This window comes from Tauraco erythrolophus, chromosome 6 (assembly GCF_009769465.1).
Source record: "Tauraco erythrolophus isolate bTauEry1 chromosome 6, bTauEry1.pri, whole genome shotgun sequence".
Classification (NCBI taxonomy): Eukaryota; Metazoa; Chordata; class Aves; order Musophagiformes; family Musophagidae; genus Tauraco; species Tauraco erythrolophus.
In genome coordinates this window covers 41939879-41957735 of record NC_141470.1, presented here as the reverse complement: position 1 = coordinate 41957735, position 17857 = coordinate 41939879, and the positions used below count along the sequence as shown (strand labels likewise).

Sequence of the window (17857 nt, the reverse complement as noted above, 5' to 3'; positions counted from 1 at the left end):
TCTATTGTACACTAAATTTTGTAGATAAAAATATCAAACCACATAAAAGTATGGTAAAACTAGTCGTAGTACAACTAACCAGTCTGACAAGCTCAGTTAGCATCTTTTTAAACACCAGAGCAGAAAGCCAGTAGTCATTTCAGAAATATCTAGCTCCTAGATATATTTTCTAGCTCAATTTTAAAACTGCCTGTAAACCTGTATGCTTTCCATACTATCAGACATTGCTTAGATTGCAAATAAGACTGCCATCCTTTTGTACCCTTGGCCACTCTGCATGTTCTCTACTTTGACGTGTCCCATAAGCTTTGGAGACAACTGTTGATGGATAGTTAACAGCTTATACCTCTTTCTTTGGGCTGTATCCGCTCACAGAAATAGTATGACACCCATTCCTACAGGTCAAAATCATGCATAAATTACAACATACATATCTGATTCTACATGGGCAGTATTCTCATTCCCAGGACCTGGATTATTTTTTGAACTGCCAAAGAATTTCAGTGGAAATGACATGGAGGCCTGGACAGCAGCCACAAAAATATTAGTGTTAAGTAACAATATAACAGGTTCCTGATGTGTAAAAGAACAAAGTTTGTAAATCAGTTATGCTTGTATGCATTAGTAAGTGAACAGTACTTCAAGAACTTTGCTATAATAAAAACCAAATTTAACTAAAATATAGTGTAACTGATTTTCAGTAGCATACATATTTTACTAACTGAATCATCAATCCAGTTTCAAGAAAATTACCAAAACATAGCAAACATACTAGCTGCTTGCTGAAAATTACCCCCAGCTAAACTGTAAAAATCATGTAATCATGTAATTTGCACAAATATGCACAAGCAACGCCAAGATACTCATGCTTATCTAAATGCATCAGTTATTCTACCGTCAAGACATAGCAAACATCCTCAAAGCATACTTTGGGATAAATGGAGCCTGTCCTACCCTAGAGTTTTTCAAGGATAGTGGGGTCACTTTGGAGCACAGAGAAAAAAATACCAAAAAATCTCTTCCCTCCCAAACCAGTACACTTTTTTCTCAGAGAAAAGAAACAAGAGTATGAAGACATTTGACATAAGAAAGCTTTATCCTGCAATCTTTCAGATCCTATTTTAATGTTAATCTACTTTATATGCTCATGGTCAGTTTACCCAGTGATAGGCTTACATAGGCAGAAGAAAGTTTTGCCAGTCTAAATCAGCCTAAACCAGCCTAAACTTCCATTCCCAAGCTATTAAAAAAACCCAAAACAAACAACTGTGTTTTCCATTTATAAAACATACTACATCGAGTTGTCTCAGATTTTTAAATCTGAGTTTTGAATTTTTAAATGTAATGTTTTTAAATGTTTTGTCCTAATTATCTAAAACATTTAGCAGAAAGTCATGGAAGATAATACAGTATTCAACTGTAGAAACAGGAAAAGTTCACATATTCTTAACAAACAGATTTGGCTGAAAGTCCAGTGTAAAAATCTGAGTCTATATAAAGAATGTGTAAACTACATCGAGTTGCAAGAGCTACTCCTTGCAAAATCTGAGGTTTCTGCTCAAGTTTGTTAGTTGGAATAGGCAATACATGATCTACATTTCGCAGATCATAACACAATGAAAAGTAACTTCTGGAAATATTGATCCACTGCCAACAGAAAAGATATGTTGGGTGATTCTGTCATCCATAATGCCTCTTTTTCCAGCAGGTGGCTAGCACAGTGACACTGTTACTAACAAGGAAAAAAATAAACCTAGTAGGGAGAACAATAAGTTATAGAGTATTTAGATAATTTTTTAATAGTGTCTGATAAACCTAGAATGTTAGGTTATTTAAATATCTAACTGAAGCAATTAAAAAATGATAAATACTTACCTTTGAAGATTAGTGGACAGGTGTGATACTGGAAGATTCAGAGTAGAAAAAAAAAATATTTAAGGCATTACTGATGTGTGAAAGTAGTCTAGAACAACAAAAAAATGTAAACACTGGAATTTCACTGTAAACAGTGAAATTAGTATCAGGCCAGCACTGACTTGTTGTAAAAGGCAAATCATGCCAAATGAATCCAATTTCCTCCTATTACAGAGCATAAACAATAGGTGTGATGTATTTTGACTGATAAGTTTTTTGACACAGTCTCATAAACCATTCTTCTGAGCAAACAGAGCCAATCAGACTGAGCAGAAAATATAATAAAGTCGACACAAAACCAGGTAGGTAATACCACCCCAAAATTATCAGTGTTTTGGAATTCCACGGGATTCTGTACTTCATCCTGTTTTATTCAATCCTTTACTAATGACCTGAATAATAACTATACCTTTAAAATTTGTGGATTATACAAAAAGGAGATGGACTGCAAATGCTATGGAAGCACTTGTCATTCAAATTCAAATGATCTTGACAAATCAGTGTAACGGCCTGGAAAAATAGGATGGGTTTCTATACAGATATGTGTAATGAAGGATGCGTGTGCAGGAACAATCAACTCCAGATATACAGAAATAGGAACAAAATAATTACTTAGCAGGAAGAGATCTGGAGCTTATAATGGACTTGCTCTGGATGCAAGTCAATACATCAAGAAGCTGGACTGTTTGCAAAAATGGCATTGGGATGTCTGATCAAAGCAGTAAACTGGTGTGTCTGTGTGGTTGAGGAATGTGTGAGATGAGGGAAACAGAAAAATTTTAGTGGTAGAATGCAAAAATGGGTATTGGCCTGATTCAGCAACAGTGTCTTTGACTGCTTTTACATTTGGTCTGTTGTTGCAGGGTGAGGAGGTAAATTTTCAAGGATGAAAAGCTGTTGCTGTCTTCAGTGGTGGCTTGGAGAAGACCCTCTGCCACAGGCTTCTGCTTTGTGTGGAACAGCCTATGGAGTCCAGTGGAGGTGAATGAGTGGAAGTCACCTAAGGAACAACGAGTTTATGCCAACTCACTTTCTTCCTCAACAGATGATGCCTTCCTTCTGAGGTAAAAAAGATACACTTTTTTCAAAGGAGAAAGAAAGACGTGTGTGCTGTCACAGACAATGAAATCTGCCTGCCTTTTTTGGATCCCATTAAGAGCATAACTAACAGACAAAGCCCATTACCTTCCACTCTGACCTTGGGAAACAAAGAAGTTACCACTGTAGTGTTCCCAAAAGCTTAAGTGTGAGTAAACTCTCAGTCTGAATTTGAAAACATTAAAAAAGGTTATCTGTCACTTTGCTTATTCATTCTAATGACTAACCATTTTTATGGTTAAAATTTGAGCTTTATTTCCAATTTCACTTTCTGTCCAGCTTCCAGAGATTGCTGCCTCTTCCTTCTTTCTCTGCTTTAGTCTTATTATTATCTCTTTGCCAAGAAACACTATTCTATTGAGTACACTGCCAAGCAACCTATTTTTCAAGATACTAATCCCAGAACTGGAAATGATACTCCACTATCTGCCTCACAAAACCAGTAGTATGCATCTCATCCTAATCACCTGTGTTCTACTCTTCATGTAAACGTATCAGAACTAAATTTTAGGTCAACAACTTCGACCTAAGAACTAACACCATCTGTGTCACAGAAACTGCTTTATAGAATATTCTGCACTGTTTAGGCATATCCTGCGTTATTCTTTCCTAGGTGTTTGATCTTACACTTTTTAAATTAAAACATATGCACCATATAATTGCTTGTGTTAAAGAGCAGAAAGATGCATAACTGGCATAAAAAGGACCAGTCACATCACAGATGGAGAAAAGCAAAAAGCAATAAAAACTTAATGAAGGGGATGATTCTCATGTCCAAGGAACAGAACAGAATTCCATCTATACAATGTACCAAGCTGAAAGAAAGGTAACAGCTTCAGTGGCAGGTCAAGTATATAATACCTAAGAACACACACAGATCGCTGTTCATCCTTCCTACTGTAGTAATACAGAGTAATTAGAGGTAACAGTACAGCAACTGTACCTTGGGGGCAGCTGGGAAAGGTTTTCGTAATATGATGTTACAGTGACATCCTCTGCTGACTGCCCTCTTCCTGTACACAGTTAGATGCACAAACTGTATAGCCATGTGTGGCAAAATCTTTTTTTTTTTTCCTTTTTTCCTGCAGGTTCATGTAGCAGTTCATATATTGCTTAATTGATCTGTATGGGTGTAGTAAAACCTAAACTTCGGGAGGTTTTTCCAGCTGTGCATGTACAGATTGGTTCAACCAGGCATGCACACTGTACCAGCTTGAGGAAGAGAACAGACTGCTGTGGACAGTCCTTTCCCCTCCCTGGCATCAGTGCAGTAATTCTCCCTTCTGGAAGGATCATCAAATAGATGACATTTCAGCCAGTACAACAGGCCAGGTTGTACTCAGGATCACGTCATGTGATTTCACCGAATCCTTTGATAAATAGCATTTGTGTATGACTGGCTGACACAATGTTGAAGAAGTCCTGTCCTCATCTACTCTGATTACAAAGATGTACTCAACATGGCCGATCACTAGTCAAATGACTCAACAACCTAAAACTCTTTAAAAATACTGTAATCTTTCTTTTGAAGAAAAACCTGTGCCCATGTCTGCATAGAGGATGTGGATGTGTGGGCGAGTCACAAACTATGAACTCTATCACCAGATTTCACATAGAAGAGAAAAACAAGAATACATAATTCTGAGCATTACTACTGCTATCCTTTCCTCTGGTTACTTTTAGAGTTGCAGAAGGGCTGTATAGCAGCGTATAGCAGCTAACGTCATTACAGCTGTCATTTTTCCACTTTTTCCCTTGAAAGCAAATGCCATCATGTGACTCACGTTGTGAAATGCTCAATTATGTGACCCTATAAGTAAATATGGCAAGGGCAGGAGAGAGGGGGACAACTCATCGCCCCTATTACCATCAGAGACACATCTGCTTTTCCCAGTGAGCTGCAAGGAAGAGGCACTCTGAAAGTAGTTGGTGACACGACACTCTACTGTATTCGAGGATCACCTGAACAATGAAGCAAGGCTGCAGGATCTAGTATACTTCTTTCAACAAGGGAGGAGAAAGAACTACAGATCTCAGAAAAAAACTGCCACTGGCTATCTGATGTGGCTCTAGCCTTGCATTTGAATTCATGATAGCCATTCAGGCACAGCACCTGGACCTCACATGCCCTTCCTGCGACAGATTGGACCTCACAGACCTCCTGTGCTGGCTTCTATACAGAAGAGCTAGCTGGGCCACAGGATCATGGGAAGCTTGCAGTAGTTATAACACCTCAGCAGGCTTTGACCTGGGAGCATAAACGTACATGCTCCAAAATATCCAAGCACCACAATGCCTAGTATATAGGGAGCTGTAAGGAAATGGCCCATCACAATGCTAACCAACATAGCCAAGGTACACTACCATACTGAAACTGACTAATTCCTAAGGAAATACTGCAGAACACAGCAAGATCAAGTATGATTTTCAAAAGCAAAGCCAAAGAATATGGTTGAAGATGATTATTACTTCTCATGTGGTGAGAAAAGGTCTACTAAGTGGGACTAGTAATCCTCCTATTCTAGAGTGCTGACATTTTCAGCAGATTTGGTAGTCTGTAGAAGATGCAGATTAAAATGCAACAATTTCAAAACAAAATTCACCAAAGAATAAAGGGATTCAAAAATTATATAGACAGTAAGGTGCTATGTGTGTTCAAATCCCAGGTGGGAAACAAGCCGACAACAGTAAAATGGGTCCTAATAAGACAGCAGATCAAAATGAAACAACACTGCAGCTGTACATTTAGTCAGAAAAAAGCAGTTTGTAAAGAAACAGGTTGTAAATTTGTTCAACCACTATACTTACAAACATACACAGAGCACTGTCATCCTTACAGGTGCCAAATATACAGCTGAAGAGTTTCTCTGTTGGTACCTAAACCATTTACAGTTCCCGTTTCCATTGCCTTCACAGATTTCCAACTGGAGACTAGGGATGGGCTTTTTAGACTAAAGGTTGCCTGCCATCAGTCGGTCCTCTGTGCGAACGGATGGGGCTTGCACCAGCCCCAAGATCCGGGTACAGTAATTCATCCTGGTTTTAAATGGCTACAAGGGAGCTCCTCCTTAGCACAGCCCGTACCTGAAACTAGAAGGCGGTTTAGAGAAGAGATGGGTGTGAGCTGTCCGTTTTCTCCCCAAAACCTAGGGAAGCTGCTAGAGGCGGCGGCACGGTGCTGGCCGGAGCGGCCGGCCGAGGCCGAGCAGAAAAGCAGGGACCCGGCCGGAGCCGTCGCTCCCCTGGCATTTCTCTCCGTCCTTGGGGGCGGCTGCCGCCACCCTGCCCGGGAAAGGCCACCGTGCTGCCCGACGGCGAGGGAAAACCCCGGCTCTTCTCAGGATTTGCCTCCACCTGCGGACCGAGAGGCCGCAGAGGACCGGACGAGGCGGGATGAAGGCGGCTTTGAGCTACTGCCCAACGGGGGTGACCGGGGGAGGGGAGATTCTCCCCTCCGCAGCGCGGCAGCCCACGGCCTGGGCCGGGGGAGGAGATCTCTCTGCGGGGAGACCAGCCGGCTTCACGTGGGCTGGGCAGCCCAGGGACCGCGCCGCCGAGCTCGGCCCCCGCCGCCTGTCGCGACGCGGCCGCCGTTTGGTGGCGGAGCGGCGCGGCGCGGCCCAGCCCGACCCGGCCCGTGCCCGGCCCAGCTGGGCGGTGGGCCCGTCCCGGCGGAGGGCGCGGCCCGTCCCGCCCCCGCGCCGCGCACAGCGCCAACAGCCCGAGCGGCGGCACCACCTCGGCGGCGCTGGGCCGGGCTCCCCTCCTCGCCCTGCGCGTCTCTCTCGCCGCCTTTTCCTGTCTGCATCCTCCCCGGTCCTCCACCCCCCCCTCGCCATTTTCACCCGGGAGGAGCTCAGCGGGACTTCCCTGAAACTTTCCGGGAGAACTCGCCCGGCGCTTGCGGGGCGGCCGCAAACTTTTCACCGCGGCTCCCGCCACTGCCCCTCCGTCCCTGACCCCTCGGCTGCGGCTCCGGCGGGAAGTTTTCGATGAGCGCCACTCCGCTGATCCGGCCGCCCAGCCCGCTGCCGCCGCCGGGGGCTGCTGCCGGCGGCGGCATCGCCTTCCATCTCCAGATCGGGCTGAGCCGGGAGCCGGTGCTGCTGCTGCAGGACTCGTCGGGGGACTTCAGCCTCGCCCATGTCCGGGAAATGGCTTGTTCCATCGTCGACCAGAAGGTAAGAAGAAACCCCCCGACAGAGGAACCCCCTCCCGCCGCCTCTAGACCCGCTGCCCGCGGGCGCTGCTGGTGGCTGTGAACTTTCCTCTCCCCGGCCTCCCGGCTCCGGGGCTAACGAGACCGATCGCAACTTTCCTGCGCCTCTCCTCTGCCGGCGGCCCCGCTTCCCTCACCCCAGCCCTCCGCTCTTCCTCTGCCGCGCCCCCCGGCCCCGGTGCCGAGGAGGCTCCGTGCGGGATGCTCGCATGCGAGCTTGACTTTTATTTTGTTGGCAGTGGATGCAATTAGCTGTACTAATAGCTGTTATTGAAAACAACCCCCAGCCGGATCTATCTGCCTGCTTTTTAATGCTGCGGAAGCGGGGCGGGGGGGCTGGGGGGGGGAGGCAGAAACCTGTCAGCTGTGATGGCAGCGCGGCGCCCTGGGGCAGTTTGCGCGTTGTCCCGGCCTCTGCTGGGAGAGGAAACTTTCCACTTAAAAAAAAAAAAAAAAAGCAAACAGCAACAAGGAAAAACCAACCCCGAGAGCCCAGGATTCAAAGCGGCGTGCAGCGCTTCGCACGCCTTCTCCCGCGCCGGGCAGCCCGGCGGAGCCGTGAGCTGCGGCCGGGGCTCACCGCATCGCCCCCGGTCCCGCCTGCCCCTGGGACGGTGCCAGGCCGCGGGGGTGAGGGGTGTGAGGCGCAGGCTGGCGCTGGGTGCCCGCCGCGGGAGAGGGCTGAGCTGGCAGCGGCCGCGGGTCGCTCGGCGGGAGGGTGGCGAGCGCCGGCCGGCTGCCGCCGTGGCCCCGGGGAGCGAAGGTGGCACCGCCCGCGGGGGTGGCACTCGCCGCTCCTCCTCCGGAACGGTAGCATCGCTAGGTACGGTTCGCCGGGAGCGCGTTGAAATTCGAGCAACGCGCTAAAATCCACCTGGTTTGGGTCTCCACTGCCCTGTGCCTTTTCCCGTTTCTCTGTTTTAATGTTGCATGTTAAAATAAAGTTTTGCGTTATCAGTGTTTATTGTGTGAAAGACCCGCATAGAAGTATCGTAGTGATTGCAAAGGATGAAAAAAAAAAGACTGAATGTTCAGGACGGTGATAGTGGGAAAAGTTGGGCTTTTTTCCTTCTTTCTTTTTTTTTTACACTGGGGTAAAATAATTTCAGGCAGGGATATGTTTTTTTAAGTTGATAGCTTTACGTCTGTTTGTAGATCCTGTTGATCTGAACTTCACTAAATAGCAGAATATCCTTTTTTTTTTGAAGACACCTGATGAAACGTTTTCAAAAAAGTATGAAATATGCATCTTCCTTTCTAAATTTTGTATTTTTCTTAGTTTAAGAAATGGTTACGTGCTTTACTAAATTCATTTCTGAGGAAAGGCGTACCGTTTTGTTGAACGTTTACCGTATTCGCTTTCAAGGCTAGGCCAAAACTTGTTACTTCGTAGCATATACGTCAGAAACAACTTAGATACTTTTAATATTTCACTGTTATCTGTTGTGCTAGCAATAATGGAAACATTAAGATTGTTGCATGCATTGTTTATATTTTTGTGCTTGAGTAGTTTATTAATTTAATGGGTTTACCGTAAACTTGAGTCTAATCCTGATTTCTTAACAACGTATCATTATCATAGAAAACTAAATGCATTGACTTGTGCTCAGAGTCAGACTTATTTGAGGAAGCATTGACACAAAATTTTTGAACACTTCAATTTGTTGCAGTTTCCTGACTACATAAGAGAGAATCGTTTAGCTGCTTCTTTACACAGCATGCTTGAGTGAGGAACTTTCTTCTAGTCACAGTTTCTCTGAGTCCAAACATCTGCTTTTCCAAGACTTTTGAGAAGGAAGTGGCTCAAAGAAAGGGAAAACTGGAAGAAAGATAGGCTTTGTGGTTTTGGTGGGTGTTTTTTTTTTTTTCTTTTTTTTTTTTTCTTTTCAGGTGGTAGCCTCTACCTCCTCTACTCTGCAGATTAATGAGTATGTTATTTATTCCTCAGAATTTCTATTTTAAGCTTAAACCTGCAAGTATGTCTGTGTATATGACTTCACTAACACATATCGTTTCACTAAACACAATGGGATGGCCTGTGTGTACGAAGTTGCTCAGCGTACTGGCAGAGACCCTCTTTTCTAAAAAAATTATGTGGTACCTAGAACTTTTATGAGGTAACTTTTTTATGCAAAAGATGTATTTGCTTATCAGAATTGAGGAGGAACAATACTGTAAAGAATATTTTATTGAAATCTTGCACTATTTTCAAGTTTCTTTGAGTCTGTAAAGTAACGACCTACCAAGTAACAATTTTGTCCCAAAGTCTCTGTTTGGTCTGGATTGTTTAAGCAGTATATAAGGAAGAGAAAATATGATTTTGTTCTTCACGTCGTGTTAGGCTGCTAAAATCAACTGTGTCTCTGTGGTGTGCTGTTAAATATTTAAGCAGTCCTCTAGTACACAACTTTATTTTTAGGATTGTGCCAAATTCTCTTCAGTATTGGTGTCAGATGATCTGTTTATAGAGAGCCCCTTCCATGGTAATGTGGGTATAACTGAGTCAAGATATTTATGATCCTTATTCTGCACAGATTTGTACACCAACTTAATTTAGTGCTGCTCAAAATTTATGTTAAATTGAGTTAAGCTTTCTCAGAGTGTACAGAGTGGAGCATATATAGGCCTGAGTAGGATGTTAGTGTAGAAGGGATGTGTGTTTGTATGTGTGTTTATGTGTGTACGTATGTATTATCTGTATCTTCTTATGGTGGTTTTATATATAAATAGTCTATAATATACACATGCATGCATGTATATAAAACTGTTGTTGCTATCTATAATTTAGAACTTTGTATTTAGATATAAACATGTATTTGCATATATTTAGACCAGTGGACTTTACACAGCATGTGAAGTGCAAAGGTTAGGTTTTCTAATTTTGATAGAGAGTATAATTACGTTAACAATCTAATGTATATGATGTGAAAAAACGGAATGAGCAAAATATGTCTTTTTCTTCATTGTCCATTAGAGGCATTATCTCAGGAATTTCATCCTGAGATAGCTGTATGGAAATTTTCTTAAAAAATCTGGAGATGAAATGATAGGTACCAGTTTCAGGCATAAATTCAAAGACATTAAGAACTGATCTGAAGACAACGAAATTTGATTCCTTTGAGTTTGTGTGGGTTTTTGTCTTTCTTAGAGCCAGTGATGTGAAAACCTTGAGACTGGTTCATGTCGGGTTATTTTTTCTTTAGTCGAAATGGAATTTTAACATTTAAATGATGGTATGATTGACAAGAAATGAGGATCAACGGCAAAATATGTGTCAGTGTTTGACTTTTAGTCTGACTCTCCACAAGAACAGTGGGAGAATATTGTAAAATACAGTCTTAGTTTTCAGAAGGTAAATAGTTTGAATTAATGCCCTTTTTGGGTTTAGCTGCACACAATAGAGCTACTTCTCTAGGGCAAAAGTGTAATACAAAGCACGTTAAGTAGGAGTGTGGCATATTTTTAATTGTCTGGAATGATGATATTATCAAAGACTTTGTAGTAATAAAAGGCAAAGGAAGGAATCTTTATACAATTTTTTACACAAATTCATACAATTTTAATACAAAGGTGAAACTAGTTATTATTTATATTTTCTATTTGTTGAAATTCTTTGTCGTCATTATGCCTCGCATATGATATATTGGGCTACCGTAGTGGCATTGCCAAGTTTTGAAAACTTTGAGTTCTCAAGTAAATATACGATGCAACATTATTTGACTTGAGAATGTGGGTTTTATAAAATAGCCCTTAAGTCAGCCATTAAGATCAGATGTTGGCTAGGCCTTCCTTCAGCATTTGAAGGCAGAGAAGTTGCAAGGAATAGGAAACAGAAAACAAATACAAGGAACAAAATTTAATCTGCATAGGCCATGTGTAGTTCAGACAGATTTATAAAAAGTGTTGTAGATGGTTCACCAATTTGGATAATTCTGAAATTTCACAGTGGGGGGAAAAAAAAGTAATAAACAGAAAGTAGGCCATTTCAGGAAGGGGGAAGGACGAAAAGAAAAGCAATAAAAAGGTGATCCAAGTGGCATACTGCAGCTGGAGTACTGTACCCAGGTTCACCTTTGTGTAAAGTACTCAGTGTTAAATTAGGAAAATTGTCGCCAATCAAGCCAAGAGTGTTTTAAAAATATTCTTATACCTAATCCATCCCTGAGAATCGAACCAAACATATTCAGGAACAGATATGCATCCACTTGAGCTTCTGGCTGTCCTTGGAATGGGAAATCTTGCTTATTCTTAAATAAATAAAATAGGAAAACAAAAATAAACTTAGCTTTGTTTTCTCAGGCTAGAATCTCTAAACCTGTGGTCTAAGCAAAGAAAGGAGCTTTTCTAAAGGTCAGCATGAAAATATGTTTAACCTTTTCTGCAAGGGTTTCGAGCAGTTGTGGAAAACATATGGGATTTTTTTATATGGATGATATATTTCTTTCTCCCCTCACCCTGCCCTCCACCCCAATCCTACCAGCTCTCCTAAAATAAACAAGAGCCTGGTGGTAATGAAATAATTTCATTTGGAGTGGGGATAGGGACTTGGGGTAAATAGAGTACTAGAAAGAAAGATTTTTGGCTTCAGGATAAACAGAGAAACTGTAGCAGGTTTTTGCCACGCTGACCAAAACTCATATGCCTTCAATCAAACACAGGGATGTAGGCATTTCATATATTTACTGCATTTTTGGCTGTAGTCACAGTCATCTTATGTTCTGGAAAAGTTCGTACAGATGTGCTGTTTATCTGTTAAAGTTATGGTCTCGTGGAGTCTTTAACTGGTATATGCCTGTAACAAAATGTTAAACTTTCTTCCCTAAAGTGAGTCTTTCTTTGCACTGAATGCTTCCTTCTGCCTGTGTTGTGAAAACAACCAAGTTGTTAAATTTCATTTGAGGAATGCGAGGTGCCTTGTCATTATGCGTACAAACATATTCCAAAGTGAAAGTACTTTTCTAATCATTTCACTCTTATAAACTCTAGTGAGGCTTTCGATGTTTACCATTTAATCTTTTATTGACTTTGTATTTATTCTACTCCACCCTGGAAAATGTAAGTCAGTGTATGTAACAGTAGTTTGCAGATTAGTTAAAATTACTTTTGAAGCATGTGTGAGGAAATATTAGGAAAAGCATAACTTTGATGAAACGCAGTCTGAATTTGTTTAAAGAAACTGTGGGGCTTTTAAGAAATGCTAACTTTGTTATCTATCTTGTCAGTGATCCAGATGAGAAAATTGATCTAATGCCACAAATTTTATCTAGAGCATTTGAGAAATTCCTTGCCAAAGATTAAAGACTATCAAATGAATTCACAGAATGGGAAATAAGATGGAGCTTTGGATAGAGGATAGGCTTGTAACCAAAGCAGCTGACATTTTAATTTTTAAAGGAATTATAAAAGGAGTCTTGTGTTAGTCCTACTGACAGTTCTCCCAGGAAATACATAATTTCCACAATGATGTAAAAAAAGTAGAAGGTAAATAAACATAGAAGATGCTTCTCCTTCTCTCATTGCCGATGAGATGAAGCTCTATTGCCAGAGAAAGGGTGGAATTTGTTAATGAAGTTGTGACATTTTGCAGACGGAAGTGTTTATATGGACATCATATGACATGAGTATTTCAAATTCACTGAGCACAGGTTCTCACTATCTGTCTGATACAAGACTTAACTGGGCACAAACCACATGGATGACCTGAGAACACACAGTAAGCCCTGAAGTTGTGGTGGGTTTGCTGCTTGTACACAGGTGATCTGTGCTGTGGATCATGTGTGAAACACCTGGTATGTGTGAAATCTCTTTATGGATCTGTGCAGACTTTGTCCATGGGTATTTTTCCCACTTCTGGAAATCGTAGAATCATAGAATGGTTTGGGTTGGAAGGGACCTTAAAGATCACCTAGTTCCAACCCCCCTCCACAGGCAGGGATACCCTCTACTACACCAGATTGCTCAAAGCCTCATCCAACCTGGCCTTGGAATACCTCTAGGGATGGGGCATCCACAACTTCTCTGGGCAACCTGTTCCAATGTTTCACCACCCTCGTTGTAAAAAATTTCTTCCTTAGATCTAATTGAAGTCTACCGTCTTTCAGTTTAAATCCATTTAAATCTCCAGCTTTCTTGTAGGCCCTCTTGTAGTCCCTCGCGAACATCCTAAACTATTTGCTCTGCCTATCTAGATTTTTTTTTTTTTAGTATGTTTGGAGAAATCTGGCTGTATGGTTACCATGTGTGTTATACTGTGGTTACCTGCAAGGAAACAAGCATGCTTCTTGAAGTCTGCATATTGTTACTTTAGATTTCTTGTTTTTATTGTATTCTGTATATGAAACTATTTTGATGAAAAACTTTTGCCAAATATATGCTTGTGGGGTTTTTTTATTTGTTTGGTGGTGGTTTGTGTGTTTATGTCAGTTTTGTTTGGGTTTTTTTTGTAATGGCTCTATGCTAACAATTATTTTAAGGACACCTGTGCAATTTTAAAAATATTACTATGTGAAATTAAAAATTGCAAATGAAAAAGAAAAATCAAGTACAGTGAGACCAAGTGTTGTCTATCTCAAGTAACCAGCAATAAGCACATGTATTGTGTGTAGGTTTTTAAATTTTTTTTTGTACAATGTTCTAGGCCATCACTGACTTCTTGACTTTTGCCCTCTGGTTGACATCAGGCAGGTTTATGTTGACATTATGTAATATAGCTGCAGTTATACAGATGTAACTAAGTGTATAAATTAAATCTCTCTCCCAGGAGTTTATCCAAAGTGTAGGTGAATTCATTGTAGCTACTCAGCACAGATTTCTAAATGCTCTGCATCTGTTGGGAAGTGTTTTACTTCTGCCTATACATATAGAAGTGTGTGCCACAAGTTGATCTGTTCTGTAGAAATGTTTGATTAATCCTCACCATCCAAGAGTGTTGCTGTATATGTGCCTTTATGCTAGCAATTGACTTGTATTTGGCTCTTGCTGCTTGGAGGAGGACTTCTCTTTCAGATTGTCTTCTGGAGCTACTATATGCTTCTTGCATAATGTCAAGTTGTCAGCTTTGGGATAGATTTGAAATTTACTTTAGAATGTGTTCCAGTAAAATACTTGTTTCATTTTTGGGCATCAGGTTTCAGTGTCCCTTACATGGGGTTGATGGTAGAGGTTCTTCTAGAAAGGCTACCTGAATTTTGTTATCATGTTTTAGTAACTCCAAATAAATGTGGATTATATGAGAGGGGAAAAAAAATATATAAAAAAATATTCTTTTTGTTGATATATCTTTTACTTCGTCTTTGACAGTGTGTTTCTTTCCGTACATGTTATGTTCATTGTGCTTAACCACTTAGTCAGAGGAGGCTTTTGATGCAATGTCTTTGTGTGCTTGACTGATGGGGGCCCTCACTGGGGTAAGCTTGGGTGCCCACCATGAACTTCTCGGTGCTCTGCCTGGACATCGCCTTTGTTCACATTCTCCTGGCTTGTGGCATGCTTGTGAATGTCCACCATTTTGCAGATTGAACGGGATTTCTTTCACAGACTTTAAACTTTTTTTTTTCCTCATACAAGTCTTTTAATACTGCTAAACGATCTCTTGCTTTTTGGGACTTTTCTTTTTTATTCATGGAACAGTCTAAGATGATGACAGACTTGATATTACTTAAAAACTGTGTATGAGATTAAAATAACTTGTATATATATATCTGCTTTGAACTTTATAAGTATAAAACCTTGAAGTATGTACATCAAGTCAGCTACTTCATGAAGTGGGTTTTTGCTTTCTAAATCCTCTTCTAGTTTCAACTGCTGGAACAACGTGTGAAGGTTAGAAAGGTAGTGTAGTGTATCACGCTATAATGTAGAGGTAATAATATGGACATATTACAGTGATATATGCATAGACATAAAGTTAGACATAAATGTCAGTGTATATCACTGTCTTTTCCTTTATCATTGTCCATTTCTGGGTTCCTTTTGCTTGTTCCTTGAAATTCTGTTTTCCTCTTCAACTGAGGGAAACTTGTTCAAGAGGTAAGCTTTCACTTCTCCCACTATGCAAAATGTATAATGGTGTTGTGATTGTCTCTCTTAGATAGCCATAGTCTGCCGTGTGTACCTCTTCTGCAGTCAGAATCAGCTCAGAAACAGTGTTATAACATTAAAGCTAGAATGTAGTTGGTTATTTTGATTGAGATTTATCAAATATAACATTTTATTCCTTTTTAAAACGTGAGAAACATGAACATACTTTGTCTAATCTGCATCTTGGCTCTTTCCTAAGAGAAGAAAAGTGGCATTTAGAGGCTCTTATTAGTGGCTGGCATAAAAAGGTCTTTCCAATGTAATTTTAAGCACAAGGTATGTAAAGGTATACGAAGAGAAGCTGCAAACCATGATCACGGTTACCAGCTCTAAAGCTCTATCTTGTACAGTTTAAAAGAACCGTATCTTATAATGTCCTGTGCAGTCTGAAAGCATGTTTTATTTCTTCTCTCTTGAAGTTATTAAAAAAAGTTGACCTTGAGAATTCTGTTTTTTTTTTTTTTTTTTTTTTTTCAAGAGTTAGAAATAGTTTTTGTTAGCATCTTGTCAGTTGCAAAAGCACAGAGGGACTGGGAGCAACGTTCTGCTTAGGAGGCAATTTGCCTAAAAGATGCTTGTCCTTAAAACCAGCAGCTTTCCTGTTGCCTTATCTTTTTCCTACCACTTGAGAAATCCTTTTACATAAAAATTGAAATTACTAATGTATGTGGACCATAATAGTAAAGTATACCAGGGGCTCCCTTTGTGTGGTACCATAAATTATGTGACGTTATGTCCTTGTATAATATATGGATGCTAGGCTAGGGTCTGTATTCAGACCGAAACTGTCCTGAAAGCCTCATAGGTCCTTGGGCCACAAAGGGATGTTTATGTGATTTAAGCTTTTTAAATTGTGGTTTTGATCTATGGGATGGGGTGAAGGAAGCCCCACTGATAAGAATGACTTATCAACACTATTTTCAGTCTAGCTGTATTAACTTCCACGTTTTGCTCTGTGGTTAGTCCCCTTCTGCATCAGCTTTAAAGGATTGCATTACAGGTTTGCTGTCCGTTTGCATGATGTGACGCTAGGTGTGCTAATGTTGTAAGTGCTGACCTTATCTGTCTGAGGATTTTGTATTGCCACCCAAAATCAACTACATCTAGGAAAGTGGGAAAATTGTACACTAAAATAATAAAATGCGGCCTTTCAGATACTTGCAGTATGTATGAACTTACGCGTTTGTTCTGATACATTTATTATACCTATCTCTCTCTAAAAAAGAAAAGGAATGCAGCAAAATATGTAGAATATGAGTAGGAGTCTGCCCAGTTCCAAACCCGCATAGTTTTCACTGCATTTTTTCTCAAAGAGTTGGCTGTCCTACATAAAAAATTTATAAAAAAAAAAAGGAGTGAAAATTGAAACAATCTGCTAATAGTCTGTGTGTGGGGATGAGGGGAATTAGATTAAGGGAGAGGATCTCTTGATTCAGTGTCTATATTTTTATCCTTATTTCCCAAGGAACATAAAATTTCACTGTCTGTATGTTATCCTTCTCATATAACAGTATGTGTGCTGGCCTGTTTGTCAGACAAATCTTGATAAGTCATTGTAGCAGAAAGAGTTCAGATAACGAGCGAACAGATTGTTAGGCAGAAAAATACAGTAAAATCAAACAATTTGGAAAATAAATATTTGTGGTCTACATCTAGAAACATATCTCTTGTCTATCTTCAGTCTTGTTTTATGGCCACGCTTTTTGTTTTCATGCCATCTGAACTTGACCCAGAGAATGACTCACTTTCAAACCTACAAACAAATGCCAGTGTTTTGACTTTCAGTTCTTAATCTAGGTTAAATGGTCATCCAGTGTAAACCTGCTGTTTCTTCCTTCCATTTGATTTCTTTTGTTTGGCAACTGTCACAGAACCGAGGAGGTTCTGAGCTGTATTCTGGTGCTGAATTTGTTCTTGATGTGAACTAAGTAACTTCTTTAAGGGAAGTTACAAAGGTGATGGAGCTAAACTCTTGTAGTTGGTGACAAAAGGTGAAACAAAGAGCAATAACTGCAAATTATGGTTTGAAAGAGATTCAGATTGGACATTACAAAAAGAGAGTAGTGTAGTACTGGAACAGGTACCCAGAAAGGTGGTGGAAATGTCATTCTTTGGTTTTGGACTTGGGTAAACAAAACCTTGTGTTGGAGACAGGTGAGTTGTAAGTGAAAAGTCAGACCAGATAACTTCCAGAGGTTCTGATGTTTCTGATTCTCAGAGTATGCAGTTTGGTATGAACAATAATTAAACTAATATTCAAGCTAAAGTAGCAGCATTCCCCTATAAGACATAGCTAAAATTAGTTCAGGAATCGACACAGCCTATATATGGCTTTTATCAGTCCATGTTTTTCTCTTCAAGCTTTGTGTTGTATCTGTAGGCTCTTGTTTGTCTCTGATCAGGAAAAAAAAAAAAATCATGAGGACAATCCGAGGGCTGGAGCACCTCTGCTATGAAGACAGGCTGAGAGGGTTGGGGTTGTTCAGCCTGGAGAAGAGAAAGCTCTGGGGAGACCTTCTAGCAGCCTTCCAGTACCTAAAGGGGACC

General features: G+C 40.8%; 1 protein-coding gene across 3 annotated transcripts in view; it reads left to right on the top strand.

The window, feature by feature from the left end:
- Window positions 1–7004: 7004 nt before the first annotated feature.
- PRKD1 (protein kinase D1) overlaps window positions 7005–17857 on the top strand; it is a 148891-nt gene continuing 138038 nt past the window's right edge. For all 3 annotated transcript variants that reach the window (XM_086612782.1, XM_086612781.1, XM_086612780.1), the window contains exon 1: window positions 7005–7193. In XM_086612782.1, coding sequence (XP_086468908.1) covers window positions 7005–7193 — 189 coding nt within the window. The remainder of the gene's footprint in view (window positions 7194–17857) is intronic.